General features: G+C 49.2%; 1 protein-coding gene across 2 annotated transcripts in view; it reads right to left on the bottom strand.

Moving 5' to 3' along the window:
• LOC141114170 (integrin alpha-IIb-like) overlaps positions 1-21,034 on the bottom strand; it is a 152,777-nt gene that overhangs the window by 124,822 nt on the left and 6,921 nt on the right. For both annotated transcript variants that reach the window (XM_073607700.1, XM_073607699.1), the window contains exons 2-4: positions 10,556-10,689; positions 8,626-8,720; positions 6,666-6,840 (exon numbers count right to left, since the gene is read on the bottom strand). In XM_073607700.1, coding sequence (XP_073463801.1) covers positions 6,666-6,840; positions 8,626-8,720; positions 10,556-10,688 — 403 coding nt within the window. In that variant the 5' untranslated portion in view covers position 10,689. The remainder of the gene's footprint in view (positions 1-6,665; positions 6,841-8,625; positions 8,721-10,555; positions 10,690-21,034) is intronic.

Consider the following 21,034-nt stretch of genomic DNA (forward strand, 5'->3'; position numbering starts at 1 on the left):
GCAGCCATCACTGACAATCACGCTAGGTCTTATTTTCGGGGAAACAGGGTAGCGCAAAAAATAAAAACTGCAGAGGTGATCAAATACCACCAAATGAATGCTCTATTTGTGGAAAAAAAGGACATAAATTTTATTTGGGTACAACATCGCAGGACCACGTAATTGTCAGTTAAAGCGACGCAGTGGCGTATCGCAAAAAATGGCCCGGTCAGGAAGTGGGTAAATCCTTCTTGGGCTGAAGTGGTTAAAGCGGACCTTCCGTCATTTTTTCAGCTTTCCATCTATTAAATCTTCTGCCCTTGTTGTTTTTACTTACTTAGTAAAACATTTTTTTCTGACAGTAAATACCTTATACAGCCCTTATACAGAATCACAGTATAAATAAAATAATATGCAAAGTGGTTAGAGGGAAGCTTCAGAATGGCAAAGATGTTTTTATTACAAATTATGTGAGCAGACTGCAGTTCCTCTTTAATAAAAAAAAAAAGGTAAAGATCGGAACTCAAAGTGTAAATCGTCTGTTATTGTATCTTACATGATCTCATTTTAAACCTGAACTCCTGGCACAAAAAAATCTTATTTAAATATATTCCTCAATGGTCATAAAGGATATAAATATAAATCCAATTTGTGTGCATCAAATGCCTTTTATAAATTAGTTATTAATTAGTTAAAGTAACAGTGATATCATCGCCAGGGCTGGTGCTAGACTATTTTGTGCCCTAGGCAAGACCAGCTACTTGCACTTGTACTTCCGATGTCTTTTAGTTTATTTTTGTTATTTTATTTTTTAATTATTTTAATTATTTTTTAACATGTTATTTATTTATTTTTTTACAATTGAATTTTTTTAGGACCCCTGATGGGGGGCTTTGGTGAAATATCAGGGGTCTGATGATTCACCTTTGAGACAGAGAAAGGAGACTGAGAACACAGCCCTCAATCTCCATCTCTGGAGCCTCAGCAGCACAGAATAAATGAACAGGAATAACTCTGTGCAGAAGCTTCCCGTTTATTCATAAACTGAGGCATAGTAATCAGTAATAGGTATCGGTACCGATCACTGACTGTCATTTCAGACAAGGAAGGGGCCTGTAAATGACACATTTACCACCCTCTTCCCCGCTTTCCATCCTGACAGATCCCCTGCAGCAGCCTGCAGGAGAGGAAGGAAGCTGGATGAGCTGCGGGGGGACAAGGGGGCCCAGGAGAGAGCACAGCGGGGCCGGGAGAGATCAAAGCAGGGTTGGGAGACAGGAAACAGCGGTGCCCAGAGACAGGAAGCAGCGGGCTGAGACAGATCAAAGTGGGGCTGGAAGAGATCAAAGCGGGGCCGGAAGAGAGGAAACAGTGGGTCAGGGAGAGAGGACAGTGGAGCCGGGAGAGAGGACAGCGGAGCCTGGAGAGAGGAAACAGCGGGGCTGGGAGAGAGGACAGCGGAGCCGGGAGAAAGGAAACAGCGGGGCTGGGAGAGAGGAAACAGCGGGGCTGGGAGAGAGGAAACAGCGGGGCTGGGAGAGAGGAAACAGCGGGGCTGGGAGAGAGGAAACAGCGGGGCTGGGAGAGAGGAAACAGCGGGGCTGGGAGAGAGGAAACAGCGGGGCTGGGAGAGAGGAAACAGTGGGGCTGGGAGAGAGGACAGCGGGACTGGGAGAGAGGACAGCGGGACTGGGAAAGAGGACAGCGGGACTGGGAAAGAGGACAGCGGGGCTGGGAGAGAGGACAGCGGAGCCTGGAGAGAGGAAACAGCGGGGCTGGGAGAGAGGACAGCAGAGGCGGGAGAGAGGACAGCGGAGCCGGGAGAGAGGAAACAGCGGGGCTGGGAGAGAGGAAACAGCGGGGCTGGGAGAGAGGACAGCAGAGCCGGGAGAGAGGACAGCGGAGGCGGGAGAGAGGAAACAGCGGGGCTGGGAGAGAGTCAACAGCAAGGCTGGGAGAGGAAACAGCGGGGCTGGGAGAGAGGAAACGACGGGGCTGGGAGAGAGGACAGCGGAGCCTGGAGAGAGGAAACAGCGGGGCTGGGAGAGAGGAAACAGTGGGGCTGGGAGAGAGGAAACAGCGGGGCTGGGAGAGAGGACAGCGGGGCTGGGAGAGAGGACAGCGGGGCTGGGAGAGAGGAAACAGCAGGGCTGGGAGAGAGGACAGCGGGGCTGGGAGAGAGGACAGCGGGGCTGGGAGAGAGGAAAGCAGAGCCGGGAGGGAGGAAACAGTGGGGCTGGGAGAGAGGACAGCAGAGCCGGGAGAGAGGACAGCAGAGCCTAGAGAAAGGAAACAGCGGGGCTGGGAGAGAGGAAACAGCGGGGCTGGGAGAGAGGAAACAGCAGGGCTGGTAGAGAGGACAGCGGAGCCGGGAGAGAGGAAACAGCGGGGCTGGGAGAGAGGACAGCGGGGCTGGGAAAGAGGACAGCGGGGCTGGGAGAGAGGACAGCGGGGCTGGGAGAGAGGACAGCGGAGGCGGGAGAGAGGAAACAGTGGGGCTGGGAGAGAGGACAGCGGAGCCGGGAGAGAGGAAACAGCAGGGCCGGGAGATCACAGCAGGGCAGCAGGACCTGGATAGGAGGGCCGGCATATAGAGAAACCGATCCCCTTTATTTCTCTCCTGCAGCTGCTGAATACCTGTGGGAGGGGGAGAAGGAGAAGCCAGAATTCAGCAGCTGCAGGGGCGTGGTTTCCATATATGCCACTTCTTAAGACATGCCATGGCAGTGAGCCCTAAGCTGGCTGCCTAGTGGTAGCGCCAGCCCTGATGATCACTATGCTGTACAGAGTTTGTGTACAGCTGTGGGAGGGACCCAGCAGGCTCCACCCACTACAGGCTGCCTGTAAAAAATGACAGGAGGGGAGCGGTTACAAGACCAGACCCCCTGCACAAAGGGGAGAGAGTAGCAGTGAGCAGTCTTTATTACCAGAAGCTCCAGCATAGAGGTAAAGTTTCACATTCAATTACTGCACAGATCTGAAAAAAATCCACAACCCCCAAGATCCATATTAGAATACACATGCTTCTTGTATTTAGACAAGATTTGCTTATGTCCAAATTTAACTTTAAAATACTTTTTTTTTTCTTTTACTTTTTTAAAACTTTTAAAGGTGTTGTAAACCCTCTAGGTTTTTCACCTTAATGCATTCATGCATAAGGCTGGGTTCACACTGGTCCGACAAACGCTCCGACATTGAGAGCTCATGTCGCATGACGTGTGAAATTTAATGTTTCCCTATGGGAGCCGTCCTAACTGGTCCGACACAAGTCGTTCCGACTTTAGAAATGCTCCCTGTACTACTTTGGTCCGACTTTGATCCTACTTCAGCCTATTGACTATCATTGAAGTCGGATCAAAGTCGGATTGCCGTCTTGCATGATCCGACTTCGGCACGCGACTTGTGCTCAGATGTTCTTGAGGGGGAACTCCGCGCCAAATTTTAAATAAAAAACCGGCATGGGTTCCCCCTCCAAGAGCATACCAGGCCCTTGGGTCTGGTATGGACCTTGAGGGGAACCCCCTACGCCGAAAAAACGGTGTGGGGGGTCGCCCCCAATCCATACCAGACCCTTATCCGAGCACGCAGCCCGGCCGGACATGAATGGGGGTGGGGACGAGCGAGCGCCCCCCCCCCCCCCCCTCCTGAACCATACCAGGCCGCATGCCCTCAACATGGGGGGTTGGTGCCTTGGGGGAGGGGGCGCGCTGCGGCCCCCCACCCCAAAGCACCTTGTCCCCATGTTGATGAGGACAAGGGCCTCTTCCCGACAACCCTGGCCGTTGGTTGTCGGGGTCTGCGGGCGGAGGGCTTATCGGAATCCAGGAGCCCCCTTTAATAAGGGGGCCCCCAGATCCCGGCCCCCCACCCTATGTGAATGAGTATGGGGTACATGGTACCCCTACCCATTCACCTAGGGAAGTGTCAATAAAAAAAACCACAGTACACAGGTTTCAAAATTAATTTATTGGGCAGCTCCGGTATCTTCTTCCGACTTCTCCCGGTGTTCCGCCTCTTCTCCCGGGCCCCGCCGCTATCTTCTTCCAGCTCTATTGCCAGCGAGGGGCCCGGTCTGCTGCCGCTGTCTTGTCGCCGCTGTCTCGCCGCTTCTTCTCTTCATCTCTTCTTCCGATGTTGACACGACGCTCTCCCCGGCTGGAATGCTCTCTGTGCGCTCTGCTCTGACTTATATAGGCGGTGACCCCGCCCCCTTATGCCGTCACAGTCCCAGCATGCCCAGGGACTGTGATGGCATAAGGGGGCGGGGTCACCGCCTATATAAGTCAGAGCAGAGCGCACAGAGAGCATTCCAGCCGGGGAGAGCGTTGTGTCAACATCGGAAGAAGAGATGAAGAGAAGAAGCGGCGAGACAGCGGCGACAAGACAGCGGCAGCAGACCGGGCCCCTCGCTGGCAATAGAGCTGGAAGAAGATAGCGGCGGGGCCCGGGAGAAGAGGCGGAACACCGGGAGAAGTCGGAAGAAGATACCGGAGCTGCCCAATAAATCAATTTTGAAACCTGTGTACTGTGTTTTTTTTTATTGACACTTTCCTAGGTGAATGGGTAGGGGTACCATGTACCCCATACTCATTCACATAGGGTGGGGGGCCGGGATCTGGGGGCCCCCTTATTAAAGGGGGCTCCTGGATTCCGATAAGCCCTCCGCCCGCAGACCCCGACAACCAACGGCCAGGGTTGTCGGGAAGAGGCCCTTTTCCTCATCAACATGGGGACAAGGTGCTTTGGGGTGGGGGGCCGCAGCGCGCCCCCTCCCCCAAAGCACCAACCCCCCATGTTGAGGGCATGCGGCCTGGTACGGTTCAGGGGGGGGGGGGGTGCTCGCTCGTCCCCACCCCCATTCCTGTCCGGCCGGGCTGCGTGCTCGGATAAGGGTCTGGTATGGATTGGGGGGGACCCCCACGCCGTTTTTATCGGCGTAGGGGGTTCCCCTCAAGGTCCATACCAGACCCAAGGGCCTGGTATGTTCTTGGAGGGGGAACCCATGCCGGTTTTTTATTTAAAATTTGGCGCGGAGTTCTCCCTAAAGATTCATACCAAACACAGTGCCGGGCATTGGCGGGGATCCAAGTCGGATCCCCGTTCATTGAAAATCGGACACATGCCGGCTTCATGTCGCAGGGCAAAGTCGGATCCAAAGTAGGACGGCTGTCGTGTCGCACCAGTGTGAACCCAGCCTCAGGCTGGGTTCACACTATACTACACGACAGTAGTGCGACTTTCATCCTACTTTGCTCTGCGACATCAGTCCTACATTGGTCCTACATTGATCCTACATTGGTCCTACATCCATCCGACTTTCATAAACAGGATACTACTTTGATCCGACTTTTCAGATAGTACACTTGTCCTTTGACCAATCAAAACTAACACACAATGGGAGGGGCTACAGCAGGGGGCAGGAAATAACACAATGTCGGATGCCAAAGTCGGATGGTTAGGACAAGGATCCAACTTTGATTCTACTTCAATGATAGTTAATGGGGTGAAGTAGGATCAAAGTTGGACCAAAGTAGTACAGGGAGCATTTCTAAAGTCGGAACGACTTGTGTCGGACCAGTTAGGACAGCTCCCATAGGGAAACATTGAATTTCACACGTCATGCAACATTAGCTCCCAATGTCGGAGCGTTTGTCGGACCAGTGTGAACCCAGCCTTAGGGTAAATGCATTAAGGTGAAAAACCTCCTGTGATGCAGCTGCCCCCCAGAGCCCCCTTTTACTTAGGGTCGGTTCACACTAGGACGACTTGTCAGGCGACCTAGTGTGAACCGATTGCCTCAAGTCGCGCTGCCTCAGTGTGAACCGGGGCTTACTTGAACCCGGTCTTTCCATCGACGGGGACGAGCACACCAGCTCCAGCAGGTGTCCCGGGTCCTGATTGGGTCCTGATTGGATAGATTGATAGCAGCACAGCCATTGGCTCCCGCTGCTGTCAATCAAATCCAATGACTCAGGGGCGGGGCCGAGTCCTGCTGTCTGTGTCAATAGACGCAGGAGCAGGACACGGGAGCGAGCCCACACGAGTGCCTCGAGGGAGAGCGGCTTTCCAACGGGGCACTCAAGAAGAGGAGGAGCCAGAAGCGCAGCTGGGGGACCTCAGAAGAGGAGGATCGGAGCCACTCTGTGCAAAACCAACTGCACAGAGGAGGTAAGTATGACATGTTTGTTTAAAAAAAAAAAAAAAAACGAACTTTTAAATCTTCTTTAAGAACTTTTTAAAAACACTTTTTTTAAACTTTGGATTAAGTAGATTAAGCTAGCTGGGATGTAAACACAGAGGGACTCTGTCGCCAGGGGACTAGGTAAAAAGCACTTGGGTGATCTTGCATGGAAGATCGTGCACAGCTCTACTATTGTGCCTTGCACCCTCATCCCACAACACAGATCAAAGGCATAAATAGGAGGAGAGGGGGTACGGGACACCATGGGGGGGCTTGGTGTTGGAAACAACTGGCACTTCAAAAGCATAGGAACAAAAACATGGACAGCATTCAAACTTTCAGGAATGCATTTGGAAAGGAACTAGTGTTTCCTTGCTGTTTCTAACTCAATTAACATGCACGGGGCGAACTTCCTCTTTATGGTTATGTGAGTCAAGAACCATTTTTTTGCAGCCACTTTTTCTTGCATCTATTAAGATATAGCCAGTTGCTAAATGTCACACACCATTGAGATTCCATTTGAAAACCGTCTCCGTCTGGGTTTGTCGACAAGGAGCAAACTCATAGAAATTTTGCAGGTCCTCAGTAAAGTAGCATGCCCCTGTTGGTGTCTTCCCCGATTCCCCTGTACTGCTAGGACTGAGGTCCTCAAAGTTATAATGCTGAAGGGGAGCGCAGGCCTGAAAAAACAGGACAACAAGGTCAAATGGATTTTGAACTCCTTAACTCCTCAAGCTCTACATTTATTCATGCCCTTCAAATAGCATAAAGGTTACAAAATGGTAGTTTAACTAGTTTTATATTGTTTGAAAGCAGCACGGTATACATTGAAATTCTTTTAGAGGAATTGTACACTTCCAAATGTTTTTTGTTGCTTTAACTAGGCATTAGTGTTGATATATTCCTTGTGTTTTTTTATATTTTGCCTTATATTTTAACCTCTTCCCATCTACGCTAAAGCCGAAAGACGGCTACAGCGTGGACCTACTTTGCCGGGAGGGCATCCATAGATGTCCTCCCATGCTCGAGCTCTATGAGACTCTATGAGACTCGGCTGATCACAGATCGAAGTAAGGGGTCGATCCCGACCCCTTACCACGTGATCAGCTGTCAGCCAATGAAAGGTGATCATGTGATGTAAATAGAGCCGGTAATCGGCTATTTTTTCCGGTGGCTTTGAGAGGGACATCAGTCCCAATCATGGAGAGCCTCTGGGGAGGCTTCTGTGCCCACCTGTGCCATCTACCAGTGCCCACCAGCGCTACCTACCAGTGCCCACAGTACCACCCATCAGTGCCCACAGTGTCACCTATCAGTGCCCAAAGTGTCACCTATCAGTGCCCACAGTGCCACCTATAAATGTCAGCAATCAGTGCCTCATCACCAGTGCTGCCTATCAATACCACCTATCAGTGCCCATCAGTGCCACCTACCAGTGTCCATCAGTGCCACCTACCAGCCCATCAGTGCCACCTATCAGTGCCCATCAGTGACATCAGTGCCCATAAGTACCACCCATTAGTGCCACTCATCAGTGCCCCCCATCAGGGCCCATCAGGGCCGTCTTATCAGTGCCTATCAGTGTCGCCTTATCTGTGCCTATCAGTGTCGCCTTATCTGTGCCTATCAGTGTCGCCTTATCTGTGCCTATCAGTGCAGCCCATTAGTGCCCATCAATGCAGCCCATCAGTGCAGCCTCATCAGAGAATTTCAATGAAGGAGAAAAATTACCCGTTTGCAAAATTTTATAACAAACTATGAAACATTTTTTTTTTTTTTTTTTTTCAAAAATTTCATTTTTTTTTGTTTGCTTAGCAAAAGTGGTGATTAAATACCACCAAAAGAAAGCTCCATTTGTGTGAAAAAAATGAGAAAAATTTCATTTGAGTACAGTGTAGCATTGACCACGCAATTGTCATTCAAAGTGTGACAGCGCTGAAAGCTAAAAATTGGTCTGGGCAGGAGGGGGGTTTAAATGCCCAGTAAGCAAGTGGTTAATGATGGGCTCACATGTTGTGTCTGCAGTTTGTAGTGCACAAGAACATTTTTTTTTTTTTTTACAAAGAACATGTATAATACATGTTAGAGAATTCCCAGAGCACTAAATACAATAGGGTAGCTATAGAGGCAGCACAGCAGACAAAACAATCTCCCTTAGTCCAATTACTGAGAATGATACATTGCTTTGCTTTGAAAAATGAGACTAGAGCACCACCTGTTGGCTCAATAGAACACTATATAATATTAATATGCAATATTCTATAGTTACCTAACCTAAAAACATGTATAACAGTCCTGATCATGATAAAATAAAGAAAATTTGTACAAAACTACTATACAGTTACTTTAAAATAATCATGCCCAATTTTCAACTTTGGTTCCCTGTGATCAGATGCACACTTATACACTTATCTGGGTGACGGGTCTATATGTATTATAACAGAGTAAACAAAATAGAATCATACCACTATGCTGGACCTCCAAGTTTTGACAGTTGCTCCAAGCCACTGATCGGACTTATAAATGGTGATTTTCCCTTCGCTGATTTGAAATGTGTCTCCTGTGGAAGAACAGCACTGTGAACGGTAGAAGGAACAAAGGAACAAATACCAGATATAGAATATAGTATCAGTGTCCCAGTGGTTGAGAGCATAAGGACAGACAGGGGTGCCCAGAATGGAAAAATCTGAAAAAACTGGTAAAACAAACTGCAGGTATGTAAAGTAGGCAGGAGCACAGTTTTTTAACCGGTTCAATACAGGGCAATTTCACCCCCTTCCTTCCCAGGCCAATTTTTAGTCTTCAGCGCTGTCACACTTTAAACGTCAATTGCGCGGTCGTGCGACGTTGTACCCAAAAAAAATTGACGTCCTTTTTTCACCACAAATAGAGCTTTTTTTTGGTGGTATTTGATCGCCTCTGCGGTTTTTATTTTTTGCGCTATAAACAAAAGAAGAGCGACAATTTTGAAAAAAACACAATATTTTTTACTTTTTGCTATAATAAATATCCCAATTTTTTAAAAAAAAAAACACATTTTTTCCTCAGTTTTGGCCGATACGTATTCTTCTACATATTTTTGGTAAAAAAAAAATTGCAATAAGCGTATATTGATTGGTTTGCGCAAAAGTTATAGCGTCTACAAAATACGGGATAGATTTATGGCATTTTTAAAAAAAAAAAAATTTTTTTTATTTTTTTAGCGGCGATCGCGATTTTTTTTGATGACTGCGACATTATCGCAGACACATTGGACACTTTTGACACATTTTTGGGACCAATCACATTTATACAGCGATCAATGCTATAAAATTGCCTTGATTACTGTGTAAATGTGACAGGCAGTGAAGGGGTTAACCACCAGGGGGCGGGGAGGGGTTAATATGTTTCCTAGGGAATGATTCTAACTGAAGGGGGAGGGGACGCACTAGGGGAGGAGACCGATCAGTGTTCCTCCGTTCTGGGAACACAGATCGCTCTCCTCAGAGCTGACAGGCTGTGGATCTGTGTGTTTACACACACAGATCCACATGCCGGCCCGGTTAACGGGCAATCGCGGGTGCCCGGCGGACATCGCGGCCGCCGGGCACACGCACCGGGTCCCGAGGAACACGGCGGGCGCGCGCGCGCCCCCTAGGCGGCCGGGAATCCCAGGACGTCATATGACGTCCACCCAGGATGGGAGATCCCATCTGTGGACGTCATATGACTATACGCGGGTATTGAAGTGGTTAAACAAATACAATTTCAAGATTATCTCTGTGCATACTGCTGCCCAGAGCCAGGTCATGCACAAGGTAACCTTAACAGGAGCTTTGTGCTTGGTGGACATCCAGGGGGCCCAGCTGCAATGTATTTATTGCAATCTTTAAAGCCGTACACACCATTCAGAAAATTGTATGAAAAATACCGCTTTTGAAGCGATCGTATGATAACCTGATCGTTAGTACATGGCTTTCAAGAGCCGATCATGACAGGTCATGCGAAAATATCTAATGGGACAAGCACAAAAAATTTTCTACGATACCAGATCATACGATTTTCGTTTAATTAGTACAGTTTTCATCCAAAAATACAATACATTACATAATTTTCAAATTTTTATTCTGTCGTACAAGAATTTTTGTAACTTTAGTAACCTCTCCATTTTCTATATGGAGACTAGCATACCAAAAAAAAAAAAACGGACGATCATTTGTCCGATAACCTCATCATGTGTACTAGGCTTTATCTATGTCAATTGATCGGTTGGAGAAGGGGTTAGAAATGTTGCCACGGGGGACACGCTGCTGCCCATGGATGTTCATTCTTATAAAGAACTTAAACTATGTACTTGTGATATATAGAGAATAATTATATTATTATACACTTTATTCAACTCATGTTCAACTTTACCTGATTGGTTGTCAAAAGGTATAAGGGAGCAGTTGCTGGTCTGTGACCCCCATGGACATAAGAACACACCTCCGCCACTACTAACATTCGGAACCGATGTGTTCAGTTTGGGAGCCCCCACAACTATGTTCATTCTACGAGAAGAAAGCAGGAAGATTTATGTGTCACGCAGACATGTATCATGTACTTAAAAAGCCAGAAAATCTAACAAACATTTTTTCAAGCTGCGTTAATTTTACCTTTTCCAATGATTTTTATTGTTTTGAATTAGGAAATAGGAAAATACATTTTACCAATAGACAATGTACATTTCCATATACAGTGCCTTGCAAAAGTATTCACCCCGCTTGGCATTTTTCGTGTTTTGTTGCCTCATGGATTGTTTGAGGATTCGCATCATTTAATTTACAGAACATGCCCACAACTTTGAAGATGTTTTTTTTTTTTTTATTGTGAAGCCATCAAAAAATAGGACAAAATAACAGAAAAAGTCAATGTGCATAACCATTCACCCCCCTGAAGTCAATACTTTTTAGAGCCACCGTTTGCGGCTATCACAGCTCCAAGTCACTTTGGATAAGTCTCTATGAGCTTGCCACATCTTACCACTGGGATTTTTGCCTATTCCTCCTTGCAAAACTGCTCCAGCTCCTTTAAGTTGGATGGTTTGCGCTTGTGAACAGCAATCTTTAAGTCTGACCACAGATTTTCTATTGGATTGAGGTCTGGGCTTTGACTAGGCCATTCCAACACATTTACATGTTTCCCCTTGAAACCACTCAAGTGTTGCTTTAGCAGTGTGTTTGGGGTCATTGTCCTGCTGGAAGGTGAACCTCCGTCCTAGCCTCAAATCACACACAGAGTGGTACAGGTTTTGCTCAAGAATATCCCTGTATTTCGCACCATCCACCTTTCCCTCAACTCTGACCAGTTTCCCAGTCCCGACTGCTGAAAAACATCCCCACAGCATAATTTCTGAAAAATAGTTTTATGTATATATCTTTCTAATTTTACTTCACCAACTTCGACTATTGTGTTCTGATCCATCACATATAATTCAGATTAAAAAAACATTGAACTAAAGGCTGTAATGTAACAAAAGAGGTAAAAAGTCAAGGGGGGTGAATACTTTTGCAAGGCACTGTAAATCATGTTAAAAGCAATTATCAATATATTTTTTGCTATTGGTTATAAAGCGCCGACCCCGCGGGGATGCTACATGTTACAGCATCCACACAGTTTACACTGCTACCAGACATCCATTAGACACACTTCTCAGTCAATGAACAGTCTCTTGCTTGTTTTTTTTTTTTTGTTGTTTTTATTAGGGGATTGAACTTGGTTGGGGAAAAGGAACATGGGATGTCCATAGGATAAATTGTACTTTGTAGAATAAAAGTAACTGTGTCGCACTACTCAGTAGAACAAGATGGCTGACCCTAAACTTGACAGACTTTTACCCAAGAACACTTCTTCCATAGCTGCCAACTGTCCCGAATTTCCCGGGACATTCCCGGGACTTGGACTTCATTCCCGGATTTGTGGCGTCCCGGGAAATGTCCCGAAAAATTCGGTTCCGGTTTTTGAAACCGCCGCCGCTAGAGGTCGGCGGCCGGCGGAGACATTGTCTCCGCCGGCCGCCATTTTGTTGGAGTTCAGGAAGACGGCTGGGGGGGGGGGGGGCTAGACGAAGCTTCTGCGTCGCCGCCCACCCCCTGCCCCGCTCCGCCTCGGCCCGCCCCGCTCTGCCTCGGCCTGCCTCGCCTCGGCCCGCTCCGCTCCGCCTCGGCCCGCCCCGCTCCGCCTCGCCCCGCCTACCCCCCGCCCCGCTGCCAGTCTGTTATGGAAAGGGGCGGGGGTTCTAGGTGGGGGGTGAGCGCGCGCACCGCTGTGGGACACGATGTGAGTGGGGGGGGCACAGGGGACACCTGATGTGAGTGGGGGGGGCACTGGGGACACCTGATGTGAGGGGGGGGGGCACTGGGGACACCTGATGTGAGGGGGGGGGGCACTGGGGACACCTGATGTGAGGGGGGGACACCTGATGTGAGGGGGGGGGCACTGGGGACACCTGATGTGAGGGGGGGGCACTGGGGACACCTGATGTGAGGGGGGGCACTGGGGACACCTGATGTGAGTGGGGGGGGCACTGGGGACACCTGATGTGAGGGGGGGAGGGCACTGGGGACACCTGATGTGAGTGGGGGGGGGGGCACTGGGGACACCTGATGTGAGTGGGGGGGGCACTGGGGACACCTGATGTGAGTGGGGGGGGCACTGGGGACACCTGATGTGAGTGGGGGTGGCACTGGGGACACCTGATGTGAGTGGGGGTGGCACTGGGGACACCTGATGTGAGGCGGGGGCACTGGGGACACCTGATGTGAGGGGGAGCTCCGCCGGGGACTCCTGATGTGAGGAGGGGCTCCGCCGGGGACTCCTGATGTGAGGAGGGGCTCCGCCGGGGACTCCTGATGTGAGGAGGGGCTCCGCCGGGGACTCCTGATGTGAGGAGGGGCTCCGCCGGGGACTCCTGATGTGAGGAGGGGCTCCGCCGGGGACTCCTGATGTGAGGAGGGGCTCCGCCGGGGACTCCTGATGTGAGGAGGGGCTCCGCCGGGGACTCCTGATGTGAGGAGGGGCTCCGCCGGGGACTCCTGATGTGAGGAGGGGCTCCGCCGGGGACTCCTGATGTGAGGAGGGGCTCCGCCGGGGACTCCTGATGTGAGGAGGGGCTCCGCCGGGGACTCCTGATGTGAGGAGGGGCTCCGCCGGGGACTCCTGATGTGAGGAGGGGCTCCGCCGGGGACTCCTGATGTGAGGAGGGGCTCCGCCGGGGACTCCTGATGTGAGGAGGGGCTCCGCCGGGGACTCCTGATGTGAGGAGGGGCTCCGCCGGGGACTCCTGATGTGAGGAGGGGCTCCGCCGGGGACTCCTGATGTGAGGAGGGGCTCCGCCGGGGACTCCTGATGTGAGGAGGGGCTCCGCCGGGGACTCCTGATGTGAGGAGGGGCTCCGCCGGGGACTCCTGATGTGAGGAGGGGCTCCGCCGGGGACTCCTGATGTGAGGAGGGGCTCCGCCGGGGACTCCTGATGTGAGGAGGGGCTCCGCCGGGGACTCCTGATGTGAGGAGGGGCTCCGCCGGGGACTCCTGATGTGAGGAGGGGCTCCGCCGGGGACTCCTGATGTGAGGAGGGGCTCCGCCGGGGACTCCTGATGTGAGGAGGGGCTCCGCCGGGGACTCCTGATGTGAGGAGGGGCTCCGCCGGGGACTCCTGATGTGAGGGGGGGCTCCGCCGGGGACTTCTGATGTGAGGGGGGCTCCGCCGGGGACTTCTGATGTGAGGGGGGCTCCGCCGGGGACTTCTGGTGTGAGGGGGGCTCCGCCGGGGACTCCTGGTGTGAGGGGGGCTCCGCCGGGGACTCCTGGTGTGAGGGGGGCTCCGCCGGGGACTCCTGGTGTGAGGGGGGGCTCCGCCGGGGACTCCTGATGTGAGGGGGGCTCCGCCGGGGACTCCTGATGTGAGGGGGGCTCCGCCGGGGACTCCTGATGTGAGGGGGGCTCCGCCGGGGACTCCTGATGTGAGGGGGGCTCCGCCGGGGACTCCTGATGTGAGGGGGGCTCCGCCGGGGACTCCTGATGTGAGGGGGGCTCCGCCGGGGACTCCTGATGTGAGGGGGGCTCCGCTGGGGACTCCTGGTGTGAGGGGGGCTCCGCTGGGGACTCCTGGTGTGAGGGGGGCTCCGCCGGGGACTCCTGGTGTGAGGGGGGCTCCGCTGGGGGCACCTGATGCAAGGACGGACTCTGCTCGGACATCTGAAGCAAGGACGGACGGCTGGTGGCAGGCGACGTGGCAGGTGACACGCTCAGGGATCCCACTGATTCTGCATTATGGTGAGTTGAATGATTTCATTTTATATTACAATGTAATAATAGAAATAATGCGCTTCAATCATCCTGACACCATAACAACCATGGTGCCGGGATGATTGAAGCATTAACACCAGGTGTTTGGAGTATCTTTATCTGCTGATTGTTAAACTTTCTAGAATACACATATTTTTATTGTGTAGGATCTGGGGCTGCTGTCCCGTCATTTCCCTCTCTCTCCCCCTCTCCCCCCCTCTCCATCCCTCATTCATTTCAGACTCTAACCACACCCTCTAGAGCCACGCCCATTTAAGCCACGCCCACAATTTCGCGTAAACCACGCCCATTTTTCGGCGCGGCGCGCTTCGCGCTCCGCACTTGTCTGTTTTTGATAGGCCACGCCTGCTGGTGAATGCCCCGCCCCCTAATTATTGGACAGCTCCGCCTGCAGCCACAAAAGTGTCCCACATTTTTTTTTTACAATGTTGGCAACTATGTTCTTCCAGCACACTACTTCTCTGTCCAATTTTAGTAATCCTGTCACGCCATCAGAACATGACTAGGCCTCACTCTGAATAAGTCCCAGTGTCTTTACTTGATAGCCCTTTGTAGGCCGGGGCCTGAAGTACCCCTTTGTGGTAGCAACCAATTTACTTGAGAAGAATAAATGTAGATGGACTACTGATCCCAGCAAGTCCGACTTGCAAATCCTGCCCGCCCCCCTGGCTGCAGCGACTTCACACAAACTCCCACAGTCTCTTCCTCTGGCTCTACATCCAGCTCCTCTGGCATGTCTCTTCCAGATCATTCCAATGTGCTTTCCACTCACTGACACCTGTCCTGGATCCTTCCTGAATGACTTTACTCCGGACGTGTGTACCAGCTGTCTCCTCCAGCTCCTGTTCCAGGATACCTCTCCATGACTGTGTAAGGAGAGGCTCCCTCCCAGCTCCCGAGCTCCTTGCCTGAGGTACACCTCCCCTCCGAAAGGGGGTTCCCTCAGACACGGCAGTCTAACACTCCATCATCCAGTTCACCCAGCCGACAACTCCCCTCCCAGCAGGCCAACCATGGTTATATGTAGGAGGCCTGCCCCCTGCCAATCCTAGTTGGGGATTGGTCAGAGCTCCTCACATGCTCCCCATGACACTCCAGCTCTCTGCCCTGCCCCTTTTCCAGAACATTCTCCCTGGAAACAGAGGAGGTGCCCAAGAGCTGAAGTACATGTCAGTCACCTACTGCTATATTAAACCACTCCCCTGCCCCCAGATCAAAACAAACAGGCCTAGCTCGCAGCATAGGCCTGCTTAAATTTACCTGCGCTGGCAGCTTACACAAAAAACCTTACACTTAGCACCTACCTAAGGTTATAACAAGATTCAATTGTGGAAGGATGCATGTTGCATGTTATAATGTCCCAGATATTTCTTGGTAAAAAAACAAGGCCATGACTTCCATATTGGAAGTAGCTGTGTTAATTTTACAATAATTTTACATATCATTATGAACATACAGTATACATTTTACATGTACGCCTTCATAACTGATTGAAGCTATAAGAGTAAAAGGTTTTTACACACCAAGCACCCATTTAATATTATTGTCTGTAACTTTCATCCACCTTTTCCAACAAGAGGCACAGGATGAATTATATGCTGACACCTACAATGCATTTTTTCTCTTTCAATAGTTTTTATTGAAAATTTTACAAAATAAATGAATAATAAACAGGTTACAATATATCAATCCAAAGACAGTAGAATTGACAAGTACGCAAATTCTCCATTGTAAAAAAATATATGTATAAGGAAAACACACGGGATATAATGAACATGACCTATTGAGCAGAGTACCTAGTTAGAGTTAATGCTAGAAGCAGGGGAAGCATGCCAATAGTCTGGTTAGACTTAAAGGGGTTGTAAACCCTCATTTTTTTTTTTTTTAAATAACAAACATGTCATACTTACCTCACCTGTTCAGTTCGTTTTGCACAGAGTGGCCCCGATCCTCAACTTCTGGGGTCCCCCAGCAGCACTGGTAGCTCCTCCCCGCATCGAGTGCCCACGTTGGAGAAGGCTCTCCTAAGGTGGATACCCGTGCTGGCGTGCTCCCGAGTCCTGCTTCTGTGTACATTCACACAGAATGCAGGACTCGGCCCCGTCCCCCGGCGCCCGTGTCATTGGATTTGATTGATAGCAGCGGGAGCCAATGGCTGCGCTGCTATCAATCTATCCAATCAAGAGCCGAGACAATGGGGGTAGAGCGCGTCTCAGATGAGGGAACGAATGGGCTGGTGAGTAAAACGGGGGGCTGCTGCACTACAGAAGTTTTTTCACCTTAATGCATAGAAAGCGTTAAGGTGAAAAAAAACAAGGGTTTACAACCCCTTTAAGAAGTTCTATATTCAATACCATTGGTCTCATTCAAGTATTATCAAGTATTAGGTAACATCCCAGGCCAAAAGCAATCAGCCCCCAAAATGCCACACCAAAACAGGTTACCTGTACCTTATACAATTGTAATAAAAATCTGTTCTCTAGGTTAATCCCTGAGTTTCCTTATCAAACTCTCAATGACGATCAACCTCTGTCATGGGGGGGGGGGGGGTGGGGGATCTCATCATGTAAGCCACCAATAGTAGCCTATTCCCTTAGTTAACAATAGACAGGAGTATAGTTACAAATGGAGAAAAGGGGCCAGATGAAGGGGAAAGGGGGCAAGGAACTCCGTGCTCCAACCTTCACTGTCTAATAGACAATCTAAGCGGGCAAAGTCCTGGGATCAGTAGTCGGATAGTTGATCCATGGATCCCACACCTTTTCTTTTTTTTTTTTTTCCTTGTCAAATTTGTTTATTGAATTTTAACAATTAGCATACATAAGTACATATGGTGGCAGCAAAAGAAAATATCACATATATGGTAATAATATTGAGTTGTATTTCCCACATAAACTAAAAGTAGTTTAATTAAAACTATTTTAACATAGATCTAACTACTCAAAAGATTACGTCACACATTGTATAAGTAAGGATAAAACCAACTTTATGCCGCGTACACACGACCGGTTTTGCCGTCAGAATAAACTCCTAAGGTTTCTCCGACGGAATTCCATTCAAGCGGTCTTGCCTACACACGGTCAAACCAAAGTCCGACCAAAGTCTGACCGTCAAGAACGCGGTGACGTTCAACATGTACAACGGGACTAGAAAAAGGAAGTTCAATAGCCAGTAGCCAATAGCTTCCGTCTCGTACTTGCTTCAGAGCATGCGTCGGTTTTGGTCCAATGGAACAGCATACAGACGAGCGGTTTTCCCAATAGGAATTGGTTCCATCGGAAATATTTAGAACCGTCAAAATTTTCGAAAAAAAAAGTCTGATGAGGCCTACACACAATCGGAATAGACGATGAAAAGACTCTGTCAGACTTTTTCTGTCGGACATTCCTAGTTCTAGAGCAGAGGGGCCAAAGGGCTTTGGGGACATTTAAATTTATGAACTCTAGAGAGTCTGTCCCAGATTCCCAGTGAAAGTGAAAGGGAAGGAAAAAAAATTGCAGGCCATTAGTTTGCCGGTAACCACAACAAATCGGTCCCGACTGGCAAGAGTAAGACTCTGCACCCATCCACAGAGGGTAGGGCAGGTGAGTATGAAATGTGATCAGCTGAGCCAGCTGGGCTGCATAAAAGCATTTAAGTAGATCCGGAACCCCTAAACGTCCTGTCTTTTTGGGTGTAAATAAGGTGCGTTTGTTCACCCTCGGTCTCTTGTCACCCAAGATAAACTAAATTACCTATTTTGGAAAGCTGTCAAGTCAGATCGAACCAGCGCCACTGGGAGGGTACAGAACAAATATAATATCCTTGGAAGGATATTCATCTTCAGAGAGTGCAGTCTGCCAAACCATGACGGAGGGTGAAGTTGCCATTTCCTTGAAAACCATCGGATCATTGAGCACACTGCATTTTTTTAATTGACAGAATAGCAAGAGTTCTTTTTGGATCGTGTCTATGCTTTTTTTGGCAAAGCATTGGTTCTTCTCATGGTCTCATATTTTGTGTCAAGGCAGAAATATGAAATACGCTATTGCTGGCCTCCTGAAAGTGCTAGTTGCCAGACTATGTCTGAATTCAATACTGCCTATTCACAAACCCTGGAAAAGCATGCAGCAACATAAAAGACAAATGTCAGATTCCATTACCTTTGTACTACTGACTCACAAGAGACAAATGCACATGGCTGACAGCCAGGCAACCATCAGAAAGGCCAAGCGACATGTCAGGACCTGGGTCTGAACATGCGACCTCTGCTGTCAATGTTTTTATCTTGCTGAGCAACCTGAGATGCTGAACAGCACCCTGTCTGATCCATTGGACAATGCTGCCTTCTGCCTTGTTTCTGCTGAACCTTGAACTCCTTGCTCCTCCCATGACCTTCCTATTTAAGCCATGCTGTTGCATGTTCTGTTTGCAGGATTATTGTGCTTGTGTATTGAGCTTGTCACTCCTGCTGCTGTCCATACCGACTTTTGGCTTGTTCATCATTGTTATTCACAGAGTTAACCCCTTAATTGCTCCTAGATGTTAACCCCTTCCCAACCAGTGTCATTAGTGCAGTGTCAGAGTACAGTATTATCACTGATCACTGTGTTAGTGTCACTAGTGATGTCAGTGTCAGTTAAGCTGGCCATAGATGGTTCAAATCATCTATGGACAGGCTGATTGTACCCAAGCCAAGACGATCCATCAATTAACCGACCAGCACGTCGGATTTTTACATGTGATTATTGCCAGCAGCTATAGCCACTTGCAGTAATCACTATGTTCTATGGGGGGGATCAGTCCCTGCCAGGAGAACACAATAGCTCCACGGGAGGGATCTGACTGACTGTGTTGATCGAGGAATCAAGCGATTTTCTTTCCTACAACCCGTGGTTGCGGAAAAAAAAATCATATCATCTATGGCCTGCCTTAGTCAGTTAGTGTCCCTCCCAGCGAGTGTCTGTTAGTGCCAGATTGCCCACCACCCTATCACAGTCACATTATAAGTCGCTGATCACCCCAATTACAGTATAGTATCTATATCTGCATAAATTCCAGTCTGCACACCATAGTTTGTAGATGCTATAACTTTTGCATGAACCAATTAACTGCTTTAAGACTGCCCACCGCACATTTACTGCGGCAGGGCGGCTCTATTGTGTGAAACGATGGACCTGTACGTCATTTCATGCAATAGACACTGTGGGCGCGTACGCCATGGGAGCATGCTCGCGGGTCTGGTGGACTCTATGACCATCGGCCACCAGTGATCACTGCACACAGACTCAGAACAGGGATCTGTCTATGTAAATAAGGCAGATCCCCGTTCTGACAGGGGACAACATGGAGATCTGCTGTTCCTATTGATCAGGAACAGCGATCTATGTGTTGTCCCAGTGAGCCCAGCCCCCACACAATTAGAACACACCCAGGGAACACAGTTAACCCATTGATCGCCCCTAGTGTTAACCCCTTCCCTGCTTGTGTCATTTATACATTGATCAGTGCATTTTTTTTAGCACTGATCACTGTATTGGCGTCACTGGTCCCCAAAAAGTGTCATTTGGGGTCAGATTTGTCCGCCGCAATGTCGCAGTCCCGCTAAAAATCACAGATCGCCATCATTACCAGTAAAAGCATAAAAAATAAATAAATATTTTTTTTCTTCAAAATGTTCCTTTATTTGATAAAAAATTTAAAACTCAGTGGTGATCAAATGCCACTAAAAGAAAGTTCTATTTGTACGAAAAAAATAAATGATATAAATTTCATATTTGTACAGTGTTGCATGACTGAGCAATTGCCAGTTAAAGTAGCACAAGCCTGAATAGCAAAACAAATGCCATGGTCACGAAGGGAGTAAAACCTTCCAGAAGTGGTTCAATTAAATAAATAATAAAATAATTAAAAAAATTAAAATGACCCCCAGTCCCCTATATTCATGCACAAAGACGAATACGCACATAGGCGCGCATTCATATGTGAACGCCGATTGCATCACACATGTGAGGCATCACCGCAAACATGGGAGCACGAGCAATAATTCTAGGGTCAGACCTCCTCTGTAACTCTAAACTGGTAACCTGTAAAGGCTTTTAAAGTGGAGCTCTAACCCCCCACCTCCAAAAAATTAAAAGTCAGCAGCAAATAGTTGAGCTGCCGACCCCGCGGTGTACTCACCCAAGCTGATTCTTGAATTGGCTCTCGGGTGCTAGCGCTGCTATCTTGGGTAAGGGAACCGTGTGAATCTTGCTGCGCTCTCTCAATGGGCTGGCTGCTTCAAGGGCCAAACTTCCGTCTGAGTTCACTGTGGCGAACTCAGCAGGAAGTGGGAGCGGGTACCTGTCAAAACCAGGTACCCACTCCCCCCTCCACCCCCCCCCATAAGGTGCCAAATATTGCACCAGAAGGGGAGGAGGCAGATAAGCGGTGCTTCCCCTTTTAGGTGAGCTCCGCTTTGAAGCATCACCTATGGAGATTTTTAAGTAGTTTGTTGCCGTCCCACGCAATTTTAAAGCGAGACATGTTTGGTCTCCATTTACTTGGTGTAACATAATCATTTATATT

This window comes from Aquarana catesbeiana, linkage group LG12 (genome assembly GCF_042186555.1).
Source record: "Aquarana catesbeiana isolate 2022-GZ linkage group LG12, ASM4218655v1, whole genome shotgun sequence".
NCBI classification, from domain to species: Eukaryota; Metazoa; Chordata; class Amphibia; order Anura; family Ranidae; genus Aquarana; species Aquarana catesbeiana.